Below are 26,207 nucleotides of genomic sequence, written 5' to 3'. Positions count from 1 at the left end.
AAATTTACATGGTGGAAAAAATAAATAAATTTTGCACATATTTTGTTCTATTCACATGATTATTCAATACAGGTAGAGTCTCCTGAATCCGGAGATCTCTTATCCGAAATACTCCAAAAAGGTTTTTTTAGATTATTTTTTTTTCTTATTCCCCCCTTTTTATTTATACTTGTCAAGTCCCCCAATGTCCACGGTTGGCTTCAGGATCTTCAAAGGTCCCAGGAGTGCATTGCGTGGGTGCACGAGCACGCCGGTACCGTCACCGGCTCACCTGAAAAATTAAGCAATGCACCCCTGGGACCGTTGAAGTTCCTGAAGGCCACCGAGGATGCCAGGGATCGCCGTGGGACCATCGGGGGACCAGGTAAGGATGTTACTAAAAAAAATCCAAAAACCGTAAAAATCCCTTATCTGAAAAGGGATACTCAACCTTGAAGTAAATACTATAAAGTGTTCAGTAAGGCCGGCATATAAACTCCCAGCTCACACTGCTGTATTAGCGGTACAGCTAGCTCAGGCGCCACTGAGTCACGGTGCTGGCTTTATCCAAGCCCATATACTGTTTATGAAGTTAATACGTCAAATGTTCGCCACTCCCAGAACTTCTATCCATTTTGAGAAACGAATATGCGCATTCTTGCTATTTTTTTCCTCTTACTTTCTAGAACTTTCCCCTCACACAATTTAGCTTTTGCCAACAAGCCAACAAATAAAAATCTATTAAGATGCCAAAATATTTAAAGCATTAAAATGCCAGACAGCGTGACAGGATACATATCACTGTTTCCAGCTACTCGTGATTCTCCATCACTACAGTCACAATAATCTAGAAACATGCACGCAAACATCTGCCACCATCTCACTGCAGGATGAGGCAGGAAGTAGTCTGACTCTGTTTATTGTAAAGTCCATTTATATAACCATTGGCTCAGTGCATTAATGAAGTCAGGAGACAATGCTATAGCCTGATGCTTTCGGTAAATATTAACAGCTCCAACGACACTGCAGTACTGCATGAAAAAATAAGACAAAATAAGACAAAATTAAGTGAGAATCTGGGCAACGTAATTTAAATGAAAATGAACTTTATGGGACACACTGTGCCACCTGTTGAGGCAAAGTAGGCCAGCCTGTATACACTTTACCCCCGGTCTTATCCACCCAGACCTAATTTCATGCCGCATTCATTCAGAAATCCTGAAATGCGTCTTCATTACATCTAAAGAATGACAGTGAGAATGCTTAATTTTATAAGACACAGCTTTGAATTCAGTGCCGTGAATGCATCTCTGTGAAATTACTGCATTTGCACAGTTAGTAAGAAGATTTATGTTTCTTCACACAGCCCAAATAATGAAATAATAATTCATACTCTGCAATACAAAGTAATTCTTATTAAGAAATATTCAACCTTTTAGTATTCTTTTATCTATCACAGCTGAAACAGATTTTCAGTGATTACAAGAAAATTGAAAATCATCAAAAACTATAACATTTTGGTCCTAGATAGGACCACTTTCAGGTAAATCAGCCATAGCAGCAGATGAACAGACCAGACAGATCCAGTACGTACAAACGTACTTACGTATATGTATATATATCTATCAGAACAATATTACCTCCGTTCTGCTCTAATTCTATTAAGTGATTAGCTGCTCCTCCGATACAGCTCTCCTGTTAGTGAGAACCACAATACAAGAAATAGAACAAAGAGTTTCTGTACCACCTAGCCAATTGCTATGATAATACAATTCACATGATTCAATGATCACACTTTATATAGAAGTTCTCTTGTCAATTCCTGGAATAAGACGTAGACTTCGTTCAAACAAGTAGTTCTTTATTTAAAACCAACCCAACGCGTGTAGTCGAAATGACTTTATCAGGGTCGTGGTTAAAGGTGATACATAAAGAAAAAGGGGGGGGGGGGGTAATTTGCTGTTAAGCATCATTAAATGGGACATGTAAAAATACCAAAACAATTCTTAAAATGTAAGTATACAATGTGCATACCAAAAAAGACCACACAGCAAGGTCTGTACGGCGGCAAACGTTCTTAATACACTACAGATGGAGCGGGTCTCTTCTTTGCAGGGGATGGCGATGGTGACGCCAGCCGCCATCCCCCGCCACCCACCATCTGTATCTGCGAAAGGGGACGCGCATGCACGAGATGCGCATGCGTCCCCTTCCGACGGCTTCCCCCGGGTCCCTGCCGGCTTGTCGGCGGTCACCCGGGGTCCCCACCGCCTCCCCGCACCCCCCCAACCCTGTCCGTCTCCCTGAAGCGTAGACGTACAGGGTTCCCGTCCCCCCGTTGACGGGAAACTGAGATACGCACGCGCGTCTCAGTCAGATGGACGCCGGGCTGCTGGCGGATTGCCAGCGGTGACGTTCTGGCGATTCGCCAGCAAGAGGGAGCCCGGCTCCATCTGTATGTGTTATAAAATCAGAATAAGCCTATAAAAATATAAAGGAATTGTAATCAGAGGATGAGCAAGCAAAGAAATCCAGGAATTTAGAAATCATATAAATGGTGGAAAAATAAATATATAATTTCTCACCTATCAACCTTTTATAAAGTGTGTCTGACACTATGACCTTTAATTCATAGGTGAATAAGAGTTTTTTTTGGCTCAGTCCAGGTACCAGGATGTGAATTTTGGCTCAGTCCAGGTACCAGGATGTGAATTTTGGCTTAGTCCAGGTTCTAGGATGCGAATTTTGGCTCAATCCAGGTGGCATGACGTGAATATTAGCACTTTCATTTTGGCATCTAATTTGTGCAAATACACAGAGCGATCCTGTTTTGCGAGGCGATGGGCATTCCCAGCATTGCACATCGCAAAGCACAAGTATGTGCTGCACTTACTTTTTTAACTAGATCACATCTGTGTGTAAAAAATACAAAGTAATAATGCTTTCAAAATGTTTAGAATATCAATTAACACAAAGCAAAGTGAATGAACAAAAGAGAAATGCAATCAAATTAATATTTGTTGTGGTCGATATACAAAGTCAGGGATATTATATGCTTATAGTCAGGTATATGATTAACAATATATACCAAACAAATTGTATTGTTAGCATTTTTAGAAGTAGGTTGAAACACAGTTATTGACTGAAACAGAAACAGCTGTACAGGAGGCTTAAAACTGGGCGAAGAACAGCCATATTCTACTACATACAGTATGTCACAGGTAATATACCATTGCATGACTGAGCACAACAACAAGACACACAACAATGTCTTTCACAGACACAGATGTCAGAGTAGACTGGGGTTTCAAAATATTCTGCTCAAGCTCTTTTGAAGAGAAACCCAAAAAAATGGGCAATGTTGATTGCCAAGGAATCGTATTGCATCGGATAAAAAACACATCATTCTTACTTTCTGTAGGGATCAGAATATGTCTACTAGGGCCATCACCTCAGAAACGGCAGAAACCAGTGGAGCCCAGGTACACCCATCTACTTTGCAAAGAGATCTGACTAAAAGTGGTCGTCATGGAAGAATTTTGGCCAAAAAGCCATACCTTCAACACTGAAACAAGTCCAAGCAACTCATATGTACAAAAACTGAACTGGGGTGCAGAATAATTGAAGCAGGTGCTCTTCGCTGAGGAGTCAAAATTTGAAGTATTTGGCTGTAACAAAAGGCAATTTGTTCACCAATGGGCTGTAGAGCGTTACAATAATAACTGTGTAAAGGCAACAATGAAGAATGGTGAAGTTTCAATGCAAGTTTGGAGCTGCAATTCAGCAAATAGCATTTGGTCAGGATTAATGGTGTTCTCAATGCTGAGAAATACAGGCAGGTACTTATCCATATACAATACCATTAAGGAGGCATTTGATTGGCTCCAAGTTTATTCTACAGCAGGACAACGACCCCAAACATACAACCAATGTCATTAAGAACTCTCCAGCATACTGAAGAACAAGGAAACCTGGAAGTTACAATATAGCCCCCACAGAGCCTTGATTTCAACATCATTGAGTTTGTCTGGGATTGCATAAAGATTACTCTTAGTCTGGTGAAGCAGTTTAGTCACATCACTATGCAACAAAGAGACAAATTTGTGTGAAAAAGACCTAGGCTTAGTTGCACAAGACCTTATGAGTCAATGGCACCAAGCATCTCATGCCGCATGGCATATTGAAGTTAGGTGTATGAGGACACATCTTTTAGTGCATGGTAAATTTAAGACATGAGTAACCTAATGTAGTGACAATGGCTTTTTCCCATGCCAAAAATGCATTGAATTGTTGCTAATTTTTCAGGCTGTATCTGCATATAAAATGTTACGCCACATAACAAGTATGCAGATACAGGCACGTTCACCTACTGTACATCATATCATTTTAATCAGTAGAATCAGCTTTTTCATTTTAATAATTTTTTTTATTTTAATCAGAAGAAGCTGCTTCTGCATGTGTGTCTTATTCACATAGTGATGCAAAAAAGATGCATTTTAAAGTGAAAGGCCACACAAAAAGACGATCAGTGCTACCAAGTAATGTCACTGCATGGTGCTACTAGAAGGCCTGCTTAACTCTCAAGGAGGCTAAATGTATGTGGACACAACTGTATTTATCTTAGTTTTGAAAATATATAAGTAGTAAACAGTCCCCGTAAACAAAACAGCTAGATTTACAATTGGCATATGACCCGGCTTAGAGTAGGAAGTACTAGGAATCGTATATATGATGTGCAATACATCCTGCCACGGGTACATGATATCGATATATACCCACAAATCTAATTAACATTGCAAAAGACAGCTCTCCCACTGATCTTTGTGTTGGCCTTCTCCAATAGGAATGGTGCAGTCTTGTCATTTGTGCTTAGGAGAGAGCTTAGATTTTATCTTGTCAAATACAGATTGATTTGTCCTTCAGGGAGTCCAAAGGTGTTGTTATCTGTGTAGTATTCTTATGTAGTTTTGAAACACCTGATTAAAGACTACGTTGCTTTTTAGATTGTTAGCTCCACTGGCACAATTGTAGATGCATCTGAATAAAATGTTCTGATTATCCTTGCACTATGTAATCTTTTCCATTGTGAGCCTTACTTGGAGGTGCATGCAAACCCAAAATGACTGCAATCTATGCACGGAAATGTGTTAATGACCCTATCATTTCTGAACAAGTCTGTCAGAAGGAAGCTGCCAAAGCCATTGTAATAGTAATAAAAGTATAGTCAATTTAATATCTATGGGTAAGGGGGTGTTTCAATTGTGGAAAAGTGGGTAAATTGCCATTGTAAACATTTGAATGTAACACCCTTCAATTGGCCTATCAATACCCCTATTCCCTCACAAGCGCTCCCCACCCTATGGAGTAGGGAACACTTTTGAGTGAGATCCCACTGAAAAGCAGGCGGTGTCAAAGTCTCTCAGATACATTTCCAGCTGTGAAAAGTTTGTGTTACATGTGGGGTGCTCATATACTTTAGCACTGTAATCGACAATAAATAATGGAAATATAGCATTGCCTCAAGTAAAATGTTGCATTGTATTCACTTATACAGCATGGGAGGGAGTGCTATAATATATCTATATAATATATCTGTGTCATATAAGGTCTCAGACATAAAAATAACATAATATAAAAGTAATTGATGGGGGATGGAGTAATGCACAATACTTTGCTAAATATCAGATTATGAATGCGTTGATGCTATTAGGCTTCATAAACCATATCTTTGGCTCTCAGCTAAATAACTAGGTTTGATCCTTAATCCTTCAATAAATGGTACACATACTAGGAACTGGGAAATGTACGGGAAAATAAAACTTGGCACCAGAATTAAAGGGATCTCAGCCTATGGAAAATTAGCCGGAATAACTCATTTAAAACATCTTAAGAATACATTAATCATTTTTCATTTAGTGGTTTGTTCTGTCCAACCTACTATTAATTCAAGAGAAGTTAAAAAAGCAGAACCACAACATTTAACTTCATTTTCAACATAATTTTATAATAGACTTTTACATTACCAATTTCAGGTTAGTTCCTTTATTACATGCTAAATAGACAAATATGGACCAATGTTTCAATAACTTGAGATATATTAGGATTCTTTACAAAACACAATGACCTATAATCTTATTTTAATGTGAGTAATAATATAAAAAGTTAGGTATTTATTATTGTTAATACCTTAGTATATTTATCCATGTAAAAGAGGAATACACAAAAATATATACAATAATCAGTTCTTAACAATAGTGTGATGGTACTGGAATCCCAATGGTGAGTATTATTTATTTATTTTACTTTTTATATTAGAATACATGCAGCCAATTATCTACACACACATTTCTTACACTATATATAACACACACACACACACACACACACACACACACAATAATAAATGACTGAATTAACTTCTTTAGGTATAAAATACTTGAAACATGCATCTAACCACACACATATTTATCACACACACACACACACACACACACACACACACACACACACACATATATAATATATATATTGAAATAGGTTGTATACTGTACATGATCAGTTGTCTTTGTGATCTAAGATACATCAGACAAATCACAAGAATGTTCAAAGAGCACATGGAGCTACACAGATCTGCCATTGAGTAAGCTACAATGGGAAAAGAAACAGAATACCCGCTTGCGAGGCATTTGAGATGTGCCAAACGTAACCTGAGTGATCTAAACTATGTCATCATTGATCATATCCTCACACTAACACAGGGAGGAGACAGAGCAAAAACCCTCTTAAAATTTGAAACCAAATGGATGTATGTACTGATCATGGTACAACCAGAGGGATTAAACAAAAAATGACCCCTTAATTGCTTCTTGTAAAATCTACAATGGAGACTAGTCCATATTTTAAATTACAAAGACACATCTGATCAATACACAAGACCCTTTAAGATGTGTGTTCTGTGAATGACTTGAAAGTCAATTAGATGAGATTTTTCGTTTAGACATCTCCTATACAGTATAAACCAATTTTCGCATTATTGCCGCCATATCCCAGATGTTTATATGACTATATATTTATAGTTGAACCAAGCAACTGCCACACACCAGCTTATATTTGCACTATGTATTAATCACACGCTTATTCACTTATTGTTTTAGATAGGTTTTACCACTTAAATGATTTAACAATGTTCTGTGTTTCACACAAAGTTACAGTGCACAACTCACTCCAGCCCTCCCCAGTAAGGAAAGCTCCGGTGAGATGCTCCCTCTGGTTCTAGACAGTGAGGTAGATGTATGAAGCAGGGAGGAGAACTGAGCCAGAGGAGAAGTGGCCCATGGCAACCAATCAGTACTGAAGTAACATCTATAATTTGCATGATCTAAAATTTTGCAGAGCAGCAGTTTGGTTGCCATGGGCACCTTCTTCTCTGGATCACTTATCCTCCCTTATAACTGCTTTATACATCTACCCAAGTATGTCTTATGTTACTGTTTTTTTCACACAAGCGTCTTGCATAGTCCGATCACCATGGCAACAGCCCCAGCAGGCCAGCGGCTATGCAGTGCCGCTGAATGATGTCACTCACCAGCCTCCAGGCTCCAATGAGTGGCGTCACGAGCCCATGTGAGATGCCGTGCTTAGTGTCATAGTGTTAACTGGAGCATTCTGGTGGGTCTTCTGGTCCCATATCCCATGAAAGCTGGATATGATTCCAACCAGTGCTGCTTGTCTGTTACCATGGACAATTCTGGTCAGTCGTTTCTGGCCAGATCATAAAGCACCCACAGTCAGCCTCTGTGCTGTCCATGGTGGGTAGTAATAACTTCTGTGAGGTATTCCAGATACACATGTGGCACCATAGATTGTGGAATGTCAGCACAATTTTGGCCATCCACTATCATGTGCCATTCAAAACCCAATAATTCATGTTACCTTGCCATGAGCAGTTTAGCTGTTGATCAAATTAACTCACGAGTTGTCAGAGTACAACTGATGCAGGTCATTTCCAAGATGTCACCATGCAGTGGTGCCACCTACTTTTTCTTTTACAGTTAGAGACCAGTGACATACTATGGCCGCACACTGATACTAGGATGGATTGCAAACAACCCCTAGAACATGGTAATGTATTATAGGAAATAACAGTGTTGTGATTTTAGCCAAATAAAAACGCCTTAAAATAGATGAAAACATAAATAGATCATTTGAAGTTCTCCAACAAATTGAGTTTTAAAACTAAAATAAGACATACAATAAGCTGTGGTCTGTTGAACTGTTATTTATTAGAAGGATAAAATGCAATACAATAGTCTGTTTGATGAAAAGAACAACTTTCTTTCAAATACCATTTTTTGTATGGCTTTACGAGCGCTAATAAATTACAGCTGTGAAATACAATGCCACCGTTTTATAGTGCAACTCTCTTTTTATAGGCGGACTACAGGAACAATGAGACATTTGTGTGCATGGCTCTGTTCCACCCACACTATTGTTTAAATCGCAGTCTGGTATACAGCATACACTGCCCTCCAGCAGGCTAGAAATATATACAGTTTAAGATGGGAAAACTGCTAGTCTTTCCAGACTGTCCTATAGTGTACATTGCTTTAACTTCAATCAATAAATAAAAAATCCTCTAAAATATTAAAATGACAATATTATGTCATCTTCATGAAGAGCAGACCCTATAAAGGTAAATAAATATTACGTACAACATGTACCTGGAGGGGGATATAATAAAATCTTTATTTAAATAAATAAAACACATAACTGAAACTTGAATAAAATGAATAGCTTGCAGATATGGGATGTCTATGCCCACTGTCAGGCCGCTAAAGTATAGCAGTATAGTACAGCATGATAGCTAACAGGGGCATCCGCTTGGCAATATTATTTACGTATGGCTATTGGATTTGCCTGGGGTTATCCAATTAGCCATGAAAAGCCGGCACCAGCAGACAAAACTTTTTTTTCCAGGCCTCCTGATAGGATAAATAAAGTGTAATAGTCATGGATGTAGTTCCTATCTAGGGCCTTACATGAGGGGTACACAATTAACCGCAATGCATTTTCTGCTGGAAAAAAAACTGCCTGATCCAATGCCTATGGTCTGTGCATAACCAAAAGTGCAGCGGTGATGTGTGTATCCATTGGATTAATCAATACATTTAGCTAAGTATACAATAAATTCATACTTCTGTATTTAAGTTATTCGTTGAAGTACTTTTCTGGGAATTCACCCATCTCATTCTCCTCAAACCTAAAGGTGCCCATACACGTTACAATTATTGTATACAATATTGTAGCAATATCGCATCTCATCGCATCTTGGTTTTGCAATGAGATGAGATCTAGTACAAAAAGTGCTGCACATACTTTTTGTACTAGATCTCATCTCATTGCAAAACCAAGATGCGATGAGATGCGATATTGTATACAATATTGTATACAATAATTGTAACGTGTATGGGCACCTTAACCCTGTGAAACAGTCGGTACAACAGGGCCTCATCATGGGTGGGTGATGCGGGGCCATGGACTCAAGGTTATGTCATCATGGCCCTACCCCTGCTATTCATGCCCAGATTACTGGAATTGCATAGAGAGTAGCAGGGCTACAATGAAGAGATTAAACACAAAGTTTAGGGGTGTGCAAGAGGTTCCGGGTGAGGGTCTATCCAGGAGAGTAGGAAAACATAGTTTGCAAAATGCAGTTTTATGCACACTGTATACACATAGGGCCTGATTCTGGTTGACTCGCTAAGCAGCAAAAAAAAAATCACGGCTTAGCGAGCCATGAAACACCACCCGCCAGGCGGGCAAATTCCCGCCCCTCGCCAGCGTACGGACATCCCCAGCGCATTGTGAATGGGTGTTTGCATACAACCATTCACAGGGGAATGTTCGCAAATAGTCAGTCTTGGCATACCTATATTTGCGCCATCTGGATTTGAGAACGGGGTGGGCGGCTGACATCCTGTGACATCAGCCGCTCATCCCTGCTAGGGACAAGCTTGGTTTGCTTGGTACGCCCAGTGTTTTTCTGGATGCACCAAGAGTTTTCGTGGGTATACCCCGGAAACGCTGGGCACCCCCATGCAAACGGCCCTTCCCTCCTTCATCCTACCCCCCTGCAAGCGCCTTGTGACTGTGCAAGTCACCAAAGGCGTCCGCACAGCAACCCTGCAAATGCGAATATGCTAATATATGTAGGCTAAACATCGTTCCCTGGTGCAAATACGCCGGGGACCGAATGAAGCAGAATCACCCCCATAGTCTGAAGGTAATTCTATACAATATTTACAAATAATGTGCATTAAACAATCAGAAAGCAATGGTATCACTATCTCACCCTCAAAAATTCCATTTTCATAATATTGACTTGACGGAGTTTTGACTATAAAAATGATATGAATAATACAATTTTATTGAAATCTATAACTATCTTCTTTGTATTATCTTATCATCTTTGTACTATTCTAATAATTTTTATAGTCAAACCTCACCCCAAGTTGTGTGTGCGTGTGTGTGTGTGTGTGCAAATCTATCTCTCACTGGCTATAGGGATCATTAGGGCAGATGTATTAAGCCTGGTGAAGAGATAAACGAGATAAAGTGGAAGGAAATAATGCACCAGCCAATCAGATCCCAACTGTCATATTTCAAATACAGCTGATTGGAAGGTGCGTTATCTCTTCCATGTTATCTCCGCTTTATCTCCAGTTTATCTCTTCTCCAGGCTTAATACATCTGCCCCATTGTACCCTATAAACAATATGGAAAACGGTACTGATGATCCCATTCGATGTATGTGGTACAGTATATCTCTAACTTCCCATTGTTTTCCAAAACTGTAAGGTGCAATTAGGGAGATTGGCACTATTGCAGGGACTCTCCCCAGCAATCAGAGAGCATTGGAAAGTATGATGTATGGACAACTACATGTATAATTTAAATTCTCCAAAATCTTAGATTTCATATTTTCTGTTGCATTCAAGTTTCTATTGCTATGTATGGAAAACTTCACAGTATAAATTATCTTGCTTTATATACTGCAATTCTCAGAATCTAATTATATTCCAATAGTTATTCATTTAAGTTTAGCATTTATTTAGCAGGATGTCCTGTTATTGTGCACACCAGTATTTCTCAAACTCGGTCCTCAGGACCCCACACAGAATCACAGGTGAAATAATTAGCTCCACCTGTGATCTTTTAAAATGTGTCAGTGAATAATGAGTACACCTGTGCACCTGCCAGGTGACCTGGAAAACGTGCACTGTTGGGGGTCCTTGAGGACCGAGGTTGAGAACCACTGGTGTACACTACAGTTACCTACAGTATTCTACACAACTTAAATAGAGACACAAAGAGGTTCATGGAAACTGTATTTAAAATGTAATTGTGTATTTTTGTGACAAAAGAGGAACAAAAGTAGAGATAAAGTTATTAAAATGTATTAGTAGTACTAGATATGTATTTATATACGCAGGATTGTGATATTAGAACAAATTAGGAAAATACCTTTGTGTCGTGCCTGGTAAGTACTGTAGATATTATTAACTAAAGTTAAGGCGAGAGACTGGGGTGGATCACACATAATCTCAATAGCAGCATGGTGCAAGACTTCCTGCAAAAAGGCATTCTTACATCAACTTCTTTCCACATCAGGAAACTACTGATAGGCTCACAATGAATTGTGTGAATTGCGTGTGTGATCAGAAATTTCCTCTTAGCATGCTTTGGCTGTCACCCTAAAAAATATATTAGGCCTGGCTCCTACCTTCTGACACTGATCCTTTGGAATCCTGTACTCTAAATGAAATGTGACTATATTTAATAACAAGACAATACAACTCTATACTGTTCTTAATACTTGTTATCTTAAACCATTTGCTAACATGGAGATAGTTACAAGAGTTTGTACTGCTGCCTATGGTACGTAATCCTGTTTTGGATTCACAGAATATAGTTCTTGTACTGATCTCTTTATACTGTACTTAGTTACAGGACTGAGTTATCAGAGTAACAACGGGCCGTGAGCATACACCTACCGAGCTAACAACTGCCTGTGAGCATACACCTACCGAGCTAACAACTGCCCGCGAGCATACACCTACCGAGCTAACAACTGCCCGTGAGCATACACCTACCGAGCTAACAACTGCCCGTGAGCATACACCTACTGAGCCAACAACTGTCCGTGAGCATACACCTACCGAGCTAACAACTGCCTGTGAGCATACACCTACCGAGCTAACAACTGCCTGTGAGCATGCACCTACTGAGCCAACAACTGCCCGTGAGCATACACCTACTGATCCAACAACTGTCCGTGAGCATACACCTACCGAGCTAACAACTGCCTGTGAGCATACACCTACCGAGCTAACAACTGCCAGTGAGCATGCACCTACTGAGCTAACAACTGCCAGTGAGCATGCACCTACTGAGCAAACCACTGCCCGTGAGCATACACCTACTGAGCTAACAACTGCCAGTGAGCATGCACCTACTGAGCTAACAACTGCCAGTGAGCATGCACCTACTGAGCTAACAACTGCCTGTGAGCATACACCTACCGAGCTAACAACTGCCTGTGAGCATACACCTACCGAGCTAACAACTGCCCGTGAGCATACACCTACTGAGCTAACAACTGCCCGTGAGCATACACCTACTGAGCTAACAACTGCCTGTGAGCATACACATACTGAGCCAACAACTGCCTGTGAGCATACACCTACCGAGCTAACAACTGCCCGTGAGCATACACCTACTGAGCTAACAACTGCCCGTGAGCATACACCTACTGAGCTAACAACTGCCTGTGAGCATACACATACTGAGCCAACAACTGCCCGTGAGCATACACCTACTGAGCCAACAACTGCCCGTGAGCATACACCTACTGAGCTAACCACTGTCCGTGAGCATACACCTACTGAGCTAACCACTGCCCGTGAGCATACACCTACTGAGCTAACCACTGCCCGTGAGCATACACCTACTGAGCCAACAACTGCCCGTGAGCATACACCTACTGAGCTAACAACTGCCCGTGAGCATACACCTACTGAGCTAACCACTGCCCGTGAGCATACACCTACTGAGCTAACCACTGCCCGTGAGCATACACCTACTGAGCCAACAACTGCCCATGAGCATACACCTACTGAGCTAACAACTGCCCGTGAGCATACACCTACTGAGCTATCGGAGTAACAACTGTCCATATTCATGCAACCATCAACCATCAATCACAGTAACAATTGCCTGTGAGCAGGGCCATCTTAACAGCAGTGTGGGCCCCTGGGCAAAGCAATGCACTGGGGCCCTTACCCATTCTCTCCTCCTAGGGGTGGGGGGTGCTATCAGCAGCAGCTTTGATGTCCCACGGGTGGCGGGGGGGGTGCTCTATCTTCCATTCAACATGTAGGACCTGGAGCAGTAACTTCTGCTAATTACTCCTTTACTGCACAGGTGGTGGGAGGGTGAACACTAACGTGTGGAAGGGGGCACTGAGCTGAATGAAGGGTCCATTGTAAATGACTTCCAGGGAGGTAGGGGGTGTTTTATACGCAGGGGAGGGTTGGATAATGGAGTGGGCTTAATATTCGTCATTTTCCGGTGGAAGGGTACTTTCAGGAGGTGCTGGGAACTTGGGGATCAGAGATCAGGAGCCAGAGCAATCAATTGACAAAAACATAAAACTGTACACCAGACGTTTGGAGCTGGAGCAGGGACTGGCTGCTGGAAGGCTGATATCTCTGGTTCTGGGCATGAGGGTAGCACGGACGGTGTAGTGTTTAGCATTACTGCCTCACTGTGCTGAGGTCATGGGTTTGATCCCCACCATGGCCCAACTGTGCGGAGTTTATATATTCTCCCTGTGCTTGCGTGGATTTACTCCGGGTACTCCGGTTTCCTCCCACAATCCAAAAATCTACAGGTAGGTTAATTGGCTTCCAACAAATATTAACCCTAGAATGTCTGTATGTGCGTATACATGTGGTAGGGAATATAGATTGTAAGCTCCACTGGGGCAGGGACTGATGTGAATGTTCAAATATTCTCTGTAAAGCGCTGCGGAATATGTGTGCACTATATAAGAAACTGTTAATAAATAAATAAATAAAATGATAGAGACCACTAGTGTCGACAGAAAGGGGAGAGTCTCAGCTTTTGGAATATACTCTCAGAAAAACTAAATCAGACAGAGCCTGAGAAATATGACTGGGAATTGCAATTAACAGGTCGGATGTGGACTGCTACTTTGAAGTTGGATATCTCCAGTTCCCCAGGGCCGATTTTCAAAATTCTGGTATCCCTGGAAAAAGGGGATCCTCCGCTATCAGCATAGGGCCCTTATACACCTGGGGCCCCTGGGCAAGTGCCCATTAAGCCCATACGAAAAGACGGCCCTGCCTGTGAGCATACCCCTACCGAGCTACCAATGTTGCAACTGCCCGTTATCATACACCTATTGATCAGAGAGAGTAACAATTTCCCATGAGCAACCACCTACTGAGTTATCAGAGGAAAAATTGCCTGTGAACACACACCTACCGAGCTATCGGAATAACGGTTGCCCATGAACATACACCTACCGAGCTATTGGAGTAGGGATTGCCTGTGATCACACACCTACCGAGCTATCGGAATAACGGTTGCCCATGAACATACACATACCGAGCTATTGGAGTAGGGATTGCCTGTGATCATACACCTAACGAGCTATCAGAGTATGACCTGCTCCTGAGCATAAACATGTACTGGATTTCTCATAGCAGTTGCAACTAACAAACAGAAGGTACGCAGCAATGGCTTTGGCATGTTATCTGAAGCCCAGTATCATCCTTTATAAACGACAGCATTAGTGAGCCGACTGAAAGTACCATAACCTGATTAAATAAAATTAAACAGACCTATAACGTCGTTATACAATACATTCATATTTCTGTGGGCCGGTATCATTTAGAAATGACATTTATAGCACAAATGACTTTAGCCTGGGAGCCAAATATGTGTTTATTATAATAATGTTCTTGTATTAACTAACTAGATAGCTATGGGCCTCTTTCTTATTAAAAACCCTAATATATTTACAGTGGAAAAAAAAACCCCAAACATTAAAGCAAAATTCAGAAAATTAATATAGCGGAAAACAGTATAAACAAGACGTAACAGTCAATATACTGATAAAACTAAAGCTACTGTATACATTCATAACCTTATCAATCTAGATTTAATTCATATTACGCTTCTCTTACTACATCAGGGATGGGGAACCTTTGGCCCTCCAGCTGTTGTTGAACTACACATCCCAGCATGCCCTGCTACAGTAAGCTATTTGGCCAATCAAAAACTGTTGCAGGGCATACTGGGATGTATAGTTCAGCAACAGCTGGAGTGCCGAAGGTTCCCCATACCTGGTATACATTCATAACCTTATCAATCTAGATTTAATTCATATTACTCTTCTCTTACTACATCAGGGATGGGGAACCTTCAGCCCTCCAGCGGTTGTTGAACTACACATCTCAGCATGCTCTGCAACAGTTTTTTAGCATGGCCAAATAGCAAAAATGTAGCAGGGCATGCTGGGATGTGTAGTTCAACAACAGCTGGAGGGCCGAAGGTTCCCCATCCCTGGTATACATGAACAGAAAGATTTCGCCAACCATTAAAGCCTATACATTCCTTTACACAGTACATTATACCATTACTATCAATCAGTGAATATTACTACTTTTAAATAATTACAAATGACTGTGTACAAAGAACTGACTCTGAATATATTTACATGAAATAAAAGTGGACATATATTTTCAATATAGTATTTGAGACATTTTCCATATCACTTGTATAATCTCAGTGTACAGACAGCACTATACAGTGGATTTGGGGAGATGGATGGGGTTAGGTAGGGCAAAAGGCCTGTCTGTCATTTCTAGCTAATGCACCACAAACAATGTTATCTTCCCTTTGGAAAAGTCTGTGGAGTCCTTGATATCACCTTGACTGATAAGATGAAAGCTGGAGATATGCCCTTTGGAAAGATCATAGCTTTATATTCTTTGGGGGAATATACATACTTTATTGACAGTTAAGACAGATCTTTTCTTTGTTTCCAGGACTGAAAATAAAAGATTTGAATGGTCAGTTTGCTTCGTAGTTAATGATAAAGAATAGACTTGTAAGCCTACGTTACTGGCCTGACATGCCAGAATGGGATCTGTCCTGCTCTATTCCTCGTTTCCCAGCCGCGCTTCTCCCTGTTATAGAACTGACATTTCACTGGTATTCAGCCACGATTAAAATACATTCTAATTACTATATATAGTGAAGTATGTTTGCATATTAATTAAAAATAACAGTCTGGTAACTGTAAATGTGTATAAACAATGTCAAAAAGGCTGGAATAAAATGAGACAAATCTCTATTGCCCTATAAGGATATTTTGATGCTCAGAACAGTTCTCAGCTGTGCCATATTTGTTCTTCCACCCTTTTTAAGTATTAGAGCATATAAAACACCATGAAAAAGAAAAACTTCTGCTAAAAGGGAGTGAAAATACCTAGTTACGTAAATAAACACATTCCTGTGTGTCCACGTCAGTACACCATTACAGCAGTGATGTATGCAGCACAAGGCTCGAGGAGTGAGAACCAGACTCAGATGTAGCTCAGCACCTTTGTAGGGAAGTAAAACCTAGTATGCAGGTCTGCCCTTATCCTCATCTGCTCCGAAGCATTTTGTACAAGTACATACTCAAATTCCATTAATCAACTTATCTGGTAAGCTGGCAGTGTGGAGGTTTCACACATAAAGATGACATGGATTGTGCAACATGAATGATGTAATGGCTAAAATTACTGCCTCACAGCACTGAGGTCATGGGTTTGATTCCCACCATGGCCCTAACTGTGTGGAGTTTGTATATTCTTCCTGTGCTTGCGTAGTCAATGGGTGCTCGGGTTTCCTCTCACAATATCCCCCAAATACTGATTATTTGGCTCCTAGCAAAATTAACCCTAGCTTGAATATGTGTGCGTGTACATGTTGTAGGGAATATAGATTGTAAGCTCCACTGAGGCACGGACTGAAGTCCCTGACCAAATGTTCTCTCTGTAACGCGCCTTCCACACTAACTGCAACCTATTAACAGCACTTCAAGGTAAACGCCCACTCCTTGGTGTTTGGAAACACCACCATAAAGTCAGTCAGCCTGGGTTTGATGGTTGACTGATTCTCCATGAAATGTGCATGATGGAAACAATAAAACGGTTACATCAATGTCTAAACTAAAACCAAATGATCATCTTCCTCCAATATAACTTCTCAGTCTTCCACATAAAATACCGTTCAGTTTAGCTTTATTTCCAACAGTTCGCGACTAATCATAATAGGTAAAGAAACACCACAGCATGTGTGACTTCTGTGTGTTTGTGTAAAACCTTTTAGTACATAGATTTAAGTACAAAGCACATACCCAGGTGTTTTGAGCAGAAGTAAAACTGCAAAATACAGTAGTGATAAGACCTATCCTGAGCACATCAGGGATTGAGGAGGCTTCAAGCCTCTTTGTGGTGAGAAAAGCATGGCATGCCCCAGTAGATGAATCAGCTCCCTATCCCTTTCTATCATTTACAAGGTTCCTTCAATAAAATGATATAGTGTTGTGCACCGAATGATGCACATTCATAGCAAGGAACATCTCTGATCAAGACCAATTTTACCAGAGCCAGTTGCAAAGATATGAACCCCATCAATGGCAGCCATCTTGCACATAAATCCATATGTTTCTCTATTAAAATAGATGCAGTCAAGAAAAATTACCCTTATACATATATCTAGTGGTGCCTTTCACAGGAATGTTTTCAGGTACATACTTGCAACTGTACTGGTTTTCTTGAACAGTTTTTAGGTTTGCCAACACTAAGGTGCATGGTCACACAGAACCTGTATGGTTTATTGAGATTCATGCATGATATAGGTACAATGTATATTTTGCTAGAATTTGAAAGAATGGACTTAGGGCCTGATCACACATCTGCAAAGTTGCAGATGACTGCAAGTAGTGAGCCACCACCCAGACAGAAAGAAAACCCGCCCTGTGAAAATTTGCGAAACATCACTATCCTGATGCCAATCCAAATGCAATTCATGAACCATCTAATTAATTTTTTTGTAAGTGCAAATAGCAGTAATGCTGTGTACACACTTGTACAATCTGCATGAGATCCAGATGAGATTTACAATTTATGGTGTGTACACACGTTAGATGTGCCTTAAGGTCCTATCCACGATCTGATCAGATAGGATCGTGGATAGGATCTTAAGGCACATCCGATTTGCATCCTATCTTGACTATATAGTGCAGATCTGCACTATATAGACAAGGCAGCCAAGACTTTCTGGCTTCCGATACGTGAACGCGCATCGGGATCGCAAGGGTTAAAACCCTTGCGATCTGCATCCGATGCCGATCCGATGCTGACTATAGCGTCAACATCGGAAAGGAAATCGGACCGTGTGTACACAGCATTAGACTATCTGCATAAAATATAAACAATTTAGACTATCTGCATACAATTTAGACTATATAGTGCAGATCTGCACTATATAGTCTATGCAGCCAAGACTTTCTAGCTGCGATACGGGAGCATGCATCGAGATCGCATCTGGATCGCAAGGGATAAAACCCATACAATCTGCATGAGATCCAGATGAGATTTTGACTATATAGTCAAAATCTCATCTGGATCTCATGCAGATTGTACAAGTGTGTAAACAGCAATAGTCTGACCCTTCCACAACTCTGCAACAAAGACAGGCTGATTGAGGCCAGCACTGACGTCACAGACCCTCCCTTAAACCGCCTGAGCATGCCGGCATTTTTTCAGTCACCCAAAGCCTGCTTCCTGACAGTCAAATTGCGAGAGGATTTCAATTAGATCCATTTGCTATATCTGCTGCTATATGGGCTTGAGCATGCATGATATGATCCAAACGCATGTGCAGTCATTCGTTAATCAAATTCGCACATCAGCGATCAACTCTGCATAACCCCCTTAGACCACTACAGTAGGTATTACAAGATTAGAATAGATTTATCTAGCACTGTAGCTAAAAGAAAATGCACTAAGAGGACAATTCTATTCATCAAATAAATCAAAAAGTGGAAATTTCCTTAGTAAAAAGTGTGCAAGCTCTCCTTTTCCCAAATGCCATTACAAAGGAGATATACTTGAAGAAAACCAAATCAAGTTTTGAGTAGTATGACTGTGGGTACGTAAATTCCAAAGTACTTCACTAATTCCTTCTTTGCCTTATTTGTTCTGTGTTCTCAGACATGGTTCATAGCTCCTTCTAAACTATCTACTGCGTATTGGTATTTTAAACTGCCAGCTCTTTCCATCTCTCTAAAAACAATTCTGCTGTGTGATAAGAAAGTGACTGTTTGTGTTTGCCTCACTGCAGCTAGGCAACTACCTTACCTCTCCTCTCCTCTCTATTTTGGGAGCAAGACTACTTACACCTTTCCCATAGTATATGATGCCAATGAACCCCAACAGCATACAGTATATGCATTTACTACAGTTATCATATTCCATTTTCTATCATTTATTCTCAGGCATTTATATTACAATACAAACGTATTAGACTTACTAATACTACATTTCACTATAGTTCATTTTTGTTTGATAATCCCATTCATTTTCTTACATTACCAAGGACAATATAAAGCAAATCTTTAACCAAACTGCTTCAAACAAAAGAACATTTCTCAGTATTTTCAAATTCAAATGTATGTAAAGATAACACTGTCCAAACATCAGATGAAGTCCTATGTATGGCTAGCAAAAATAGGCTCATCTAATAATGTGTCACTCAGCAATCATTGAGAAACTTTGAACTAACAACTAAAATGTATGCCAATTTTGATTGGTCATTGAGATTTCCATGACATCAGTGATGCTGTGCATATATAAACTTGAAGAAGGATGAAGGACAACTAAATAACAAAATAAAAAACTTAAAAACCATTAAGATAATACAAAACAATAAAGACAAAATTCATTGCTTAGTTTATACCTGATATTACTCTGCAGCTCTCTAAAGAAGAAGTATTACCTCCTATATTTCATTTCAGACAGCTGAAGTTCCTCCCACATGTAGAGGACAGTGTTGTGATGGGATCTGGTGTTGGAGAAAATGCTGAGACTGGGTTGCTATGATGTCACTAACCCTGCCCCTGAATCACCCAATCCACTCTGTGCTTTTATATATGTCGCTGTCTGCTTGTTTAGTTAAAGAAGCCCCCGCTCTATTAATATGACAAATGGCTGCATGGGAGTGACACAGCAGGCTGAATATATTTAGTAACATTTATTTCATGTATAACATTCAACTCATTATTACACAGCCTTTGCTACATATTATTAAGATGGTTGTACATGCTGAGAAAACTTGAGCACACTTTTATTGGTATTTATTGAGGCAGCTGATCAAAACTCTGACGAAGCTTTGCAAGTGTTACATGAAAGTCATTTTGCATCCATAAAAAAACCTAAATATTATAAATTTTATGGAATGATCAAGTTCAAATATACCTGCAAGCTAGTGACAACTGGAAAGCAGGTATTAATAGTAATTACCCGTATGGGTAAAAAAAAAAAAAGGTATTACTCAGCTCATCCCTTTGTAAGCTAAAGCAGACAATTAGCACTTGGGTCATCTAGTCCAGAGCACCAGGTCTTTGGCTGAAAAACACTTTTTCCCAGAGCAACTAAGTCTTTGCTTTCTGTTAGTCATCGTGACCCCACACTTCAATATTCTATGCTATAGGTGTGTTTATCTTGAATGTTGTAATTGTACTTGTTCTTCTTAAACAGCTTAAACAGAGTGTATATACAGTATGGAGCCATAAAGTGATAGTATCGATACAGCCAACAATAACAAGTAACATTACACTGGTCCGCACTTCTATAGTATGGGATACAACTGGTTGGTACAAAGCTGCATTAATCACATTCTATTGAGCAGCACTTTAATACAAGTAAAATCAACTACTTGTATAACGACATTTAAATATGTTGACACTACTGGTTTATTCTAATTGCCTTGCCCAGTCAGTATGCTAATTTGAACACGTGTATAGTTCCGGCATACAAATAAGAGCGGGCTGTTTATTGAGAGCGCGTAGAACAGATCTTTGAATTGACTAGTAGTTGATAAAGGACTATACAGTATGCAAAGTTGCATTCCCCATATACAGTAGCAGCCTCTCACCACCATTTGGATTTACCTCTGCATCATGCTCCTGCAGGCTGTAAGTCTTCTTCAGGCATTGCAGAGTCTTAGCACATAAGGTAGTTTCCTCCAATAACAAATCCAAAAGTAAAACCAGCTGATCTGGAACAAGCTGTGAACAAACAAAACTTTATTGTTACTGGAGTTGCTAAATGCAATGTAACTATTCATATAAATCATTCACAGGTTCCAATAAAGGTCTGTTCTTCTTAAAATGAATAAATCAAAACATTAAAAGCACATAAGGAACACCTCACTGCTACATTATTACCATACAAAGAACCCCACTCCATGCTACAAAAACAAGCAGCACACTTCACAGGCAGTTTCTGTATATGAGAGAACAAGAAGATTGCCAATGTAACAGAGACTCTGCATACAACAGCAATGGCAGGTGATAAACGTGTCTGGGTCATAACCCAGACTACACTGCCCAGAATCTTGTCACTTGTTTCAAGAAGCTTGTTGTAATTCAAGGTGAAATACATCTGCAAATATTCAGCCTGTGGCACAGAGGATACTAGAAACATAATTGGTTATACCAAAAGATTGCTTACTCAAAGTGTTAATTGAGAGAAAAAGAAAGAAAAACAGAAAGAAAGAAAAACAGAAAGAAAAAAAGAAGAGAGAGAATAGATTGTTGAAAGAAAGTGAGAGGGGGCTTAGAGTCAATGGGGGGGGGGGGGATGAGACACAGAGGCTAAGGGGAAGATGTATCAAATAAATCTTAGTGAAGATAAGAGAGAGATAAAGTACCAACGAACCAGTTTCTAATGATCATTTTTCAGATACAGCCTGTAATATGGTATTTAGAAGCGGATTGGTTACTTTATTTCTCTCCATTTAATCTATTTTCAAGTTTGGATACATCTTCCTTAAAGATAGATACATATGTGAGTTCCGCATTAAACTACCAGTGTGCAAACAACCTACATAAAATATATATGCAGCTATAGTCTGGTTCAATCAGTGAAGATCATGGCATGTCTGTGTCACATCCTCGCCCTTAAAACGATGTCCTTTGTTGTATTTTTATATGTCTCAGGGCCAGGTGTTGCAATCCATTGTGCATTACAGGTTTGTCACTCATCTTATGACAGCGTACGGCGACAGCAACAACAATGGAAGCCTTCCAGGCATCTTATAGATTTGGTCATAACACCACATATGACATTTAAATAATACAGCATTCATATTTTACTGATGAGGTTTCATTTTGTAACCCAACCATAAACATCTTCCCTGCAGTAATAAAAAAAAAATGCACTCAGAAAAAGTGGTATGGATTACACCAAAGTCACACTGATGTGTTACGGAGAAGGCCCAGGATATAGACAGATTGACGCTAGACAATGTCAGAGAAAACTGCCACATATCCAAACATACCGCTCAAATTTCTATAAACTCTTTTTTTATACTGTACACGACAAGTCACATTGGTAGATGTTTTGAATGAAATTGAGGTTTGGAATATACGTAATTTTTTTTTTTGGTTGCTTAAAACGCTGCTAAATCAGTGTGACCAGAATATATGAATAATCCTGAAACTCAAACACAATATAACTAAACCTAAATTGTGTGACATCAGACACAAGAACTATTGTTACATAGAAATATGCCACATGAAATATTTAATGCTATCCAAACATAACTGAACGTGTATCCAACTCAAAACTGATCCAATTGCATGTTCCTTTGTTAGCCGTGCACAAAGTCCACATGTTTATGTCTTGAACATTTAATAATGTAAAATATTTTTTTTTTGTTATTTAAACATAGTTCCATAAAAACAGTCTCCCTACCTTTTTAATGTACAGAAGGCATAAAATGCTTTAGTGAAGAGACTGATATAAAACAAATATTTCGTGGTAGGCTGTCTACAAAGTTCTTTAATTTAATAGAACTGTAAATAAAAGAAACTTTAAATAAAAAAATATTACTACTGTATGCAACTGTAAACATGCATAAAAAAACTTCCTAAAATGATTAAATGCCATTAGGGCTGAGGTTTTTACACTTTTGCAGCGCAGTCAAACAGACTTGGAATATTTCTTCAAACATGAAATCAAAAACCTTTAAAAGAACCTGTTACATGCCAGAGACGGAACCCTTTATAGATAGAGTGAATGGATAAAATATATATATATATATATATATAATACTTGGAACGTTATATCAAACCTTATCAAACACTATTCGAACAAAAAAGTCTGTCTTTTAAATGGCTTAATATACAGTGACACTATAATGAAAAAAATGGGCATATTTATATAGATAAACATATCTGAAAGCCAATTTTTCATAAAGAAACTATGAACGTAGTTGTTTAAAAAGTCATTATTCTGTACAGAAAATCTGACATGATAATTATGCAAATAAAGTGTAAATAACAAGTTCATGGCAAATATTTCCTTACATTTTGCAAAAAAAAAAGTAGAACCCTTGTGGTTATAGGACACGGCCCATCTGTCACACAGTAAACAAAAAAAAATCAAGACCACCCACAGCCTATACGGCCACAATATGTCATTGTATATGTTACAGCAGGACAATTAATGCCAGGTTCCGGGTAGACACTACAAAACAGTTGATTACTGACCTTTCCACAGACATGAAATGTAACACAAGTCTGCACTTGTACATCCCCAGCAACATCACTGTCGTTTGCATTACACCCAGGAGTGGGGATCATACAAATTGCACTACAGCTGGCATGCTGAATATCCCATTTGGTTCAACCTGCACTTGAATGAGGGAACTGAAATCCTCCTCTGAGATAGAATGTGCTGTGGACTAATGCTGCGAGCGATTGATAGTGGCGTGTTTTCTATTATTACTCCATTATCACGCTGGGATCTCTGCCTAAATGAGGCATACTTCCTCCCTGATGCCATTTCCTTTTATCCTGCCTGTAGTCTAAAAGCGGATCAATGGGAGTAATACATATGATGTCACTTCAATTTACAGACACTGCCTCCCCTCTTTCTCATAGTTCAGATAGATCAATTCTTCCCAAAAATGGTTAAGAAATGCTTCGGGATCTTCTTCTACCAGAAAAGGGTTCTCTGCTATATTTATCCAAGTTACTACAGCAAGAACTGTTTATACTGAATTCAAGGGGGGAAAAGGGAGAAGAAGATGTGAGGGGTTTCAAAGCACTGTCTCAATGTCAATGCAAACAATACATACAACTGAATTAACCCTTTGTGCATGCCATTGCTCCAGTCCAGTGCACAGTGATGTATTTCTGTAAAGATAAACCATAGTGTGGAAGGGAAATGACAAGTAAATATAAAAGTCCAAAAGCAAAAAAAAAATTGCACGTCCAAAAAAAGACGAATTATATATTAATTAGTTTAATGTGTTGCCAGAATGTTATTAGAATCTTTTTTAAGGCTACACTTTTAAGGCAAAGTACTGTAGCTGGATTTTTTTTTTCTAACTTTAATACCGTGCTTCACTGCTTGTTCTGGAGCTGGACAAGCACAGCACCCTCTGTGCAGCTAAATAAACTAGGCTCAATGAAACTCTCATTTCAGGCAGCAGGAGATCCTTAACTTGTCAAGTGACTATGCATTGAAAAAGTTGAATACAGAACACCCAGATCTACAGTACTAGTGCATGACATGATTTTAATTTATTGTGAACTGTTTTATACAAGTACAGAAAAATTAAAATTTTTGGTCTAATTAAGAGAAAAGATACAAAGTTCTTACAATTTCATTCATGCTCTTTGCTCTTCAACTAGAGGAAAAATTAAAAAAAAAGTGTGTTGTGTATAGTTATTATAACACAAAGAGATGGATTATGGGAGGGGCAATAGGTGCGACTTACCCGGGACCCCCCCACATACCAGCGGTTGGCCCATATGTTATGACACAGTCCACGGCAGCTGGGCCACTGACACAACTGCACAGGCCGCACCTTGGGTGAGGACTTCAGCAACATCTTGTGTGTATGATGAGCAAATAAGCACCATAAACAGCAGTTAAGATGGCCGTTTGTGCTCAACTGCGCATGAGCAGCTTCCGCAGATCCTACCATGGGACTTTGGCACATAGTTCCGCCTCCAGCCCTCCACACTCCTCGTGCTGCAGGAAGCACTGAGCGGTGGGATAGAGGGATTGATTGGAACTGTTTGGATGGCGGTGGCAGCAGCAGCTCACTGCATCACAGATATAGATATATATACATATACCATACATACATATTAAAGTTTTTGTCCAGGGCTTAATAATAACACAGCACTCAATGAACCCATTAGGTGAATTTGCGGAAACCTACAAGCAGTATGGTAAGTATACTTTGACTGCTTGATGTTCTTGTAATGCATCTTCTCAAAATAAAACAAAAAGAAATACTGCACTGCTTAAGTAAATCTATAATACAACACAATCTGCCAAAAAGAACTGTGCATCACCCCATTTAGAAATAGTTTGTAGTAAATCACTTACAATACATCCACCATCTCTAAATATAATTCACTATTTGCTAAATATTTTAAATGGGCACAATATTACATAATAAAATGTGCATTCAATGTGTATGGTGCCATATTATATCATTCATTTTTTTTCTTATGAACACTTTCCTTGCATCTATATACATACTTTTCGGAGCTGCAACATTTGACTTTTACTATAAGCAGACAGCAATGTTGCATCTTTACTGTAATGACGCACATCATTCTTCAATATTTGACTGTTTATGTGTGACTACTGTATTCCTCATCATTGGATTTCAAACACAGTATTTTGAGGTGCATCACATATCTTTTGGAATGATAGTAGGGTAGAAAATCTGATTACTTAAGCTTCGTATTTTATTATAGTTCAAGGAAATATTGGCAGATTATAAAGAGGCAACAATGGCGCTGATTCTATTGGGATACATACAGCTGACCGGCGGTA

General features: G+C 39.5%; 1 protein-coding gene across 1 annotated transcript in view; it reads right to left on the bottom strand.

The window, feature by feature from the left end:
• The window catches only part of AOPEP (aminopeptidase O (putative)), a 384,109-nt gene that overhangs the window by 16,712 nt on the left and 341,190 nt on the right, over positions 1-26,207 (bottom strand). The window contains exon 14 of the mRNA XM_083186692.1: positions 21,293-21,409. Within this exon, the coding sequence (XP_083042818.1) occupies positions 21,293-21,409 (117 nt within the window). The remainder of the gene's footprint in view (positions 1-21,292; positions 21,410-26,207) is intronic.

The sequence above is a fragment of the Crinia signifera genome, chromosome 1 (assembly GCF_055691185.1).
Source record: "Crinia signifera chromosome 1, ASM5569118v1, whole genome shotgun sequence".
Taxonomy (NCBI): Eukaryota; Metazoa; Chordata; class Amphibia; order Anura; family Myobatrachidae; genus Crinia; species Crinia signifera.
Note: the sequence above shows the minus strand (reverse complement) of the source record. Positions and strands in the feature narration are given on the sequence as shown.